The following is a 7,423-nucleotide window of genomic DNA, read 5'->3' as shown; positions in this document are numbered from 1 at the left end:
ATTAAAGAACAACAATGTGAATTTTATTTAAATAATCAAACAGATGAATATTTGTTTGGAATTAGATGTGTATATGATATTTGTGTTTATAAAGAAAATATTAAAACGCTATCATATTGTTATAAATATTCATTTTCATATGAATATAAATGAATATCAAATGCATTTTGTTGAAAAGAATATCAACATCTTTTTTACAACAAAACAAATCATAATAATTAAAATGAATGAAAATATTAAACACGAAGGATTTAAAATATTTAAAATACAAAAATAACAAGATTATAACAGCAAAAGAATGAGAGAATATGAACATTTCATAACACTTTGATATGAATGAAAGAACTAATATAAAATAGCAGAAAATAATGCTTATTTTGTTTCATAAGCAATAACTACGCTTAATGTTTTAACTCAATTATTAAATAATAATGTATAAGAATGTATTATTTAAATATTAATAATATATTCAATACACAGATATTATGAATAAAATATTCATCATATTATATTATCATAATATATACTGAAAATAATACAGTCAAACTGTTAAATTAATTTTTCTTCAACTACAATTATTATAACTCCACTCTTAAAAAAGACATTCAATTTCTAATTTATTATTTCATTACCATATTAGTTATATATTTATTTTCATTAAATAGTAGTATTTTATCTATAATAATGATTCATTTTATTGGTATTATATTAGTTATTAAAATAATTGTAAAACAATATTATCTATACAAAATGTCGTTTAAATCAAAATCAATTATATCAATTTATTATAATATAATAAAAACAATTTACTTTACTCTAATTTATTGCTCTGTTATTGGATATAATGTTAATAATGATTTTTATTTTGAAATAATAATATAAATTTATGTTTTTATGATTTTCTTTTTTTTAAGTTATATTATGTTTAAAGTAACAAGTTCAATAAATGTTATTTGATCCTTGCTTCTTTTTACCTTCTTTTATATCAGATTTATTGATAGTAACTTATCCTTAAGTTATTTATAAAGTATTTGTTGTTTTAAAAAACACTTTTTAATGTATTGTTTTATATTATTAACTTTTCATAAAAAAACTGTTTGTTATTTAAGACAAAAACTTAAAAAGTAAAGATCTTAAACCAGAAAAAAACAAAAAGAAAAGTAGTGAGAATGACAACACAACCATTATGTGAATCAAACCTTCAATTTTTAGGAGGACATATTATCTGTGTTAGTGGCTATAGTGTTTGGTATATTTTTTATTATACTCCAAAAGTATTAATATTGTAGAGCGACGAACGGTTGTTACTTCGTGGAATGGTTGAATTATGTGGTGGTATTTACATGGAAGATATGGAAAGTAAGTCAGTGACTTTTTTATTATCAAAGGGGTTGACAAGTGATAAAGCAAGTCATGCTTTACGATGGGGAGTTCCGGTGTTATCTCACCAATGGTTATTTGATTGTATAGCTGAACGACGCCTTCTTTCTATTAATCATTATGTCCTCAATTTTGATATGTAACGATTGTCTGTAATTTATTTCACTGATAACTTGATTTATTACAACCTTATCTTCATTTTCCTAAATAATTTTATTTTTGTTAAAATAAAAGAAAATGACAAAATCATATCATCTTAAATACAAGAAATTTAACATTCTTAAAAGTCATTTAGTGATAGAAACAAAATGTTCTACCTATTTTAAGACATTGGACTTATTATCACATTTCGTAAAGAGTATAAATGAAACTTAATTTGAGATGAAACTACATTTGTTTTAGTTATCTTAAAAGTAGAAAAGAAGAAGAAAAATAAATGTTTACAGGAACAATAAAATAGTTGTAAAAAAAAGAGGTTTTTGGTTTTGTTGATATTTGTAGTATTAATAAACACAATAAAGTCAATTATATCTTAAAAATAAAAAGATATAATCTTATTTTTAACTATTTTGTTATTTAAAAGAAAAGAGAAAAAAGTTATGGAGAAAGAATAAGAGAAATTAATTGTTAGAACATTATAAGAACTTAATATTTTTTTATCTCTTTTTATAAATCAAAATCTATTTGTCTTTTATTAATGAATTGTTTACAACTCTCAGAAGAAATTATTCATTTGTTAATTAAAAAGCATTTAACTTTTTCTTCAGCAGAAAGTTGTAGTGCTGGAAGAATTACATCAAACCTAACTTCTGTTCCGGGGTCATCAGCTGTTATTCGTGGAGGTATTGTTGCTTATTGTAATGAAGTTAAGGCTCAAGTTCTTGGTGTATCTCAAGAAAGTATTAATAAATATACAGAAGTGAGTTATGTTGTTGCACAAGAGATGGCAGAAAGAGTAAAACAAATTATGAAGTCTGATTGTTCTGCTTCTATCACAGGATATGCAGGACCATCACCATCATTAGAAGAAAGTAAAGTTGGGTTAATTTATATTTGTGTAATTGTAAAAGAAAGAATTGAAAAGAGAGAGTTACATCTTAAATCAGACCGTTTGAGTAATGTCAATGAAGCAACAAGACAAGTTTTATCTTTATTACTTGAATTATTAAAAGAAGAATAAAAAAAATTAATTAGAAGTCGTTTTTTTAAGCATTTGTCTTCCAATTTCACCAGAACGAATTTTATCAATAATTTCAACCATCAAATTAGTTTCATTTTCTGATAAACAATTACCTCTTGTCATTCTCATTTTTTTCATTTGTTCATATGCATTAATTTTTATTAATGCTTTACTCATTAATAAATGTGCATGGAATGTAGAAATTAAACCAAAGAAAATTTTTGTATCAAAATAATCGAGATGTTCAGTAGTTCCCATACACCATGAAACTAAGGAATAAAACGAAGATTGTGTTCTTTCTCCCATTTCTAAAATTTCTAATGCTTTATTCTTAACTCTACCAACTTCACTAGAGGCAATATTTAAATCATCTTCAGCCAATTCTTTCATTATATCTTTTAAGTTATTTAATTCATCAATTAAAGAATGAGTCATATCAAGTTGTTCTTTTAATTCAACAAGAATTGCTGGTTTACATTCATTAAATTCACGTAATAAAATCTTAATATTAGAAAGATTTGAAATGATACAATCTAATAGCGTTTCATTAGTATTAGTTTTAAGATCTTTTAGTTTTAAAAGACAAGTTAAATCAAATCCCTTATTGCTATCAAATAAGTTGAGTTGATGATTATAAGAAGTAATGATAGTTAATACTTCTTTAAATCCAAAACTTTTTTTAAGTACTTTAACTGCAGTTTCAATACAAGATATTTTTTCATTAACTTCATCTAATCTTTTTTCTAAAACAGTAACTTGTGACCAAATAGCAATTTTAGTAGGTAAATTTTTAGCTAAAGCTAATCTTTTTAATAAAGTTTCTGGTATATTTAATGTTTTTGAACTAAATAATTGAAAAGCTTCTGCTTCAGTCGGAATAATTTTTTTAACTAATTCAAATGTTTTAGTATCAAATGTTTTAGAATACATATGAGTGAATGCTTCAAAGAATTTTGATTCATTTGGTTGTTTTGCAAATAAAACAGAAAGAGCAATTAATTTTGAAGGGTCTAAAATGAAAGAGATATTAGTAACTGAGACTGAAGTAAGAAAAGAAGTTTGTAATTGTTTTTCTCTAACATGAAGAATTTTAATATCATCCCAAATAGTTGGTTTTTTTGGATTTGGAGTAAAAAGAATACGTCTCCAAGGGATTCTAATAATATTATGTTGTGGAGGAAGTTCAGGTTTTCTAAAATGTTGATTATCAGAAGGTTTTCTATTAATTGTTCTTCTTGTTTCAAGGAATTTAGTCATTCTAACTTTTCCTCTAGGTGAATTTTTATTTAAAGAAAGTGTTGAATTTCCAAAAGAAGAATTTATTATTTTTAAATGTTTTTCTTTCATTTCTTCAATTTGAGAATTTAAAGCAATTTTTTCTTTTTCAACACTTTCAACTAATACTTTATATTTCACCCATTCTTTTTTAATTTCATCATCTGTCATATTTTTCATTAATTTTAAAATATTTTTTCTTAACACATGTTCTTTTAATGGTTCTATTTCTTTTTCTAATGAATTTGCTTGTTGTTTCATTAATTCTAATTCATCATTAAGAATAGGTATTTTCACTTGAATAGTTTCTATTTCTTTTTTAATAATTTCAATGGTTCTTTTTTTAGAAGTATTTTCATTTTTAACTCTTTTCATTCTGTCTTGTTCTTTTTTGATCATTTTGGCTAATGACTTTTTTTCTTTTCTTACATCATCTCCATAAAAATATTTCTCTAATAATGTTATTTGCTCTTTAAGTTCTTTTTTACTTCCTCCAGATTTTAGTTCTTCTACTATTTTATGAACTCCTTGATATTTTAATTTAGTTCTAATTCCATATTTTTTTTCTTGTGGTGCAACATGTAAAATTCCATATAACAATGTTAATGAATTTCCAACAGTTTCTATATCTCCACTTTTTAACAATTTAACAACATTTGCTAATGGTAATTCATCTCTGTCTTTTGCTCTCTCTTTTACAATCTTCCACATGATATTAAATCCTCCATAATGAATAGCAACAAAAAGTAATTCAAGTGACTGTCTACAAACACTTGCAATTACTCCTTCATCAATCATTGAAAATAAAAATCGTATAATTTTTTCATTCTTTACTACTTCATTCATTCCACTATCAAAACTCATTGCACTTCTTAATATAGTTAATCCATAACTTTGTACATTTCCTTCATATTTCATTATTTTTTCTAAAATAAGTCCAATACCTCCTAATCGTGTAAATTCACTTACAAACATCGTTAATGTTATTTTTTGTCTCATAAAAAATAACACTCTTTTTAATACTTCTGCATTTGATGCTTTTTGTAATTGATCAAATGCTTGACGTGCTGCAAAATCTAATGCAAGTGAAAGTGAAATTGTTGATTTTTCTGGAATTGTTTGAAGTGTAGTTGGTGTAATAGGTAATCCATTCAAAAAAATTGAATAATTGTCTGAGTCTTTTAAATTAATTTTAGTACAAATATCAAAAACAAGTTCATTAAGTATTAAAACTGGATTAATTTGATATTCAAATGTTTTTGGAGGTACATTAGGAATGTCAGTAATAACAATAACATTTTTTGGTTTCATTGTTCAATTGAATATATTCAACTAATTATTGAGATTATTCATATCAAAAAAATAATCTTTAAATAGTTATCAAAAAAATCTTCTACCTCTAAAAACTTATATCAAAAATAAAATCATATAACTTAAAAATCAAAACTTTATTTTCATTTTTTTTTAAAGAGAAACATTACTGTTGTTCAAGTCTTTTCTTTAAACGTTCAAAAATTTTGTTTTGATGTTCAACACCAACACTTGTTTCTTTAATTCTAACTATTTCACCTTCTTTAAAGTCTTCAGGAATTTCTTTAGGAATATTGATATTTTCTGAAGGAGTATTTCCTATTCCATAATAATTTTGATATTCATCATCATCACACATTTCCATTTTAATATGTTTTGTATTTATGTTAGACCAAAGGTTCTGAGTTTTTCTTTGATATTCATTCAATCCATTTTTATCCCAAAACGGTTGAGGATAAGGGATATATTCTTTAATTTTAAATGAATCTTTAAATTTATAAACATTTGGCTCTCTTGTTTTTAATACATCAACAAGTTCTTTAAAAGTAGTTGCTGTAAAGAAGATTTTAGGAATTTCAGGTAATTCACCTTTAAAAATAGAATTAATTTTTATTTGTTTTAATGTAGAATTTTCTTTAAAATATTCAGCAATTGCTTTTCTAATTTCTTTCTCTTGTTCATTTTTTGTTTTAGTTTTAAATGATTCTGTGTTATTTAAATCATTTTCTATTTTTTGAATCACAAAATTCATCCCAACTTCTTCTAAAGAACCACCAATAATAACATCCGCAAGACAATCAGCAGAATTTAAAGCAATAAATTGACCTCCTGTCATCATAGCAACGGCTCTCATTAAATCTCTAAAATGTCTATAAATTGGTCTAATAGGTTCACAAGCAACTGAATAAATTTGAATATCATTTTTTATTGCTTTTAATACAACTTCTTGAAAATCAATTCCACATGGACATCCATTAGGATATCCATCATATTGAATATTAAATCCATGTGGTGGTGCATCAGCAATCCAAATTATTACTTTAGCTGCATACCCTCTATACCCAAGATTAACTGCACAATCAAATGCACAAGTAACTGATTCAGGTCCATCCATTCCACCTCCATATGCACTTAATTGATTAATTGCATTTTGAATATCTTTTATATCATTCATCCAATCATATTTTTTTAATGCAAATTGTTGTTGATTTGGTTGATGGTCTTTATATTCTACAATAGCAAATCTTAAATCTATTTTCTCTGAATTTGTTATTGTATTAACTATTTTATTTATATTGCTTTGTGCTGAATATAGATATTGTCCCATTGATCCTGTTGTATCTACTAAAAGTACAAGGTCGAGCTGTCTTGCCATTCTTGTTTTATAATTTTATTTTTTTTAAGTTTTGAACGTCTTATTATTCTTTTTGAATATCTTGTTATTTTTCATTTTTATTTATGAAATATTAACTTTTTCTTTTTTTATATAGTAAAAACTCTCCTTTTTATTATTCCTCAATTTTATTCTTTAAATATCGCTTTATATCAAAACTCTTTTCATTTTATTCAACATTTATTCTTCTTTGTGTTGTTCTGTGAATGTCATTAATAACATTAAATTATTTAAACAATAAAAATTATTTTAATGTATAGAACAATTCTATTCAAGTTATTCTAATAATACAATAAGAATAGTTGATTTCAATGTATTATGGCGTATATTGAAAATGTATCAGAAAGTTTAATAAAAATAATATTGAAGTGGAATTGAAAGAAATAAGGTTAATGGATTGAAAAGTTACTTAAAATAATGATTTTGGTGCATTCTTTAAATCTTTCTCGACAAAATACTACTGTCTAATAAATTATTGATGTGTTTTTTATTTTGTAATGAGAGAGAGAAATTTTATCAACTAAAAACACAAAACATCTATAAAAATTACAACAATTATATTTGAATACCATCGAAGTAGTAGAATGACATTATTTGAAGAAGGGCAAGTGGTTTATTTGACAACGACACGAATCCATTTAAGAATATTAATGAATAAAATGGTATATTCTAAATTAAATGACTAAGAACACCAAGAAATAAAAAAATAAACAAACAACAAATATAATGATATGAATGGGACAATAATTGGTAATAACAAATGAACAATGTACTGAAATAGAGAAATATGGTTAATGTTCAGAAATGAAGATAAACAAATGAATATAAATAATAATTAAGCAACGAGATAAAAAAGAAAGGGTACGAAAATTAGCAAAGAAAAA

At 24.2% G+C, this 7,423-nt stretch overlaps 4 protein-coding genes across 4 annotated transcripts; 2 read left to right on the top strand and 2 right to left on the bottom strand.

Moving 5' to 3' along the window:
- Nucleotides 1-1,169: 1,169 nt before the first annotated feature.
- On the top strand, nucleotides 1,170-1,523 carry ENU1_063600 (BRAC1 domain containing protein; the record flags this gene model as incomplete). The annotated part of the gene is made up of 2 exons (XM_008858212.1): nucleotides 1,170-1,244; nucleotides 1,290-1,523. 2 exons carry the CDS (start codon nucleotides 1,170-1,172, stop codon nucleotides 1,521-1,523), a joined length of 309 nt encoding a protein of 102 aa, XP_008856434.1.
- Nucleotides 1,524-2,077: 554 nt separating this feature from the next.
- On the top strand, nucleotides 2,078-2,560 carry ENU1_063590 (competence/damage-inducible protein, putative; the record flags this gene model as incomplete). Its single annotated transcript, XM_008858211.1, has 1 exon — nucleotides 2,078-2,560. The coding sequence occupies one exon, from the start codon at nucleotides 2,078-2,080 to the stop codon at nucleotides 2,558-2,560; it is 483 nt and encodes a 160-aa protein (XP_008856433.1).
- A 6-nt stretch (nucleotides 2,561-2,566) lies between these two features.
- Nucleotides 2,567-5,146, bottom strand: ENU1_063580 (formin 2 family protein; the record flags this gene model as incomplete). Its single annotated transcript, XM_008858210.1, has 1 exon — nucleotides 2,567-5,146. One exon carries the CDS (start codon nucleotides 5,144-5,146, stop codon nucleotides 2,567-2,569), a length of 2,580 nt encoding a protein of 859 aa, XP_008856432.1.
- Nucleotides 5,147-5,312: 166 nt separating this feature from the next.
- On the bottom strand, nucleotides 5,313-6,521 carry ENU1_063570 (elongation factor-2 kinase, putative; the record flags this gene model as incomplete). The annotated part of the gene is made up of 1 exon (XM_008858209.1): nucleotides 5,313-6,521. The coding sequence occupies one exon, from the start codon at nucleotides 6,519-6,521 to the stop codon at nucleotides 5,313-5,315; it is 1,209 nt and encodes a 402-aa protein (XP_008856431.1).
- Nucleotides 6,522-7,423: the final 902 nt, after the last annotated feature.

Source organism: Entamoeba nuttalli (genome assembly GCF_000257125.1).
Source record: "Entamoeba nuttalli P19 unplaced genomic scaffold asmbl_3331, whole genome shotgun sequence".
Lineage (NCBI taxonomy): Eukaryota > Evosea > Mastigamoebida > Endamoebidae > Entamoeba > Entamoeba nuttalli.
Note: the sequence above shows the minus strand (reverse complement) of the source record. Positions and strands in the feature narration are given on the sequence as shown.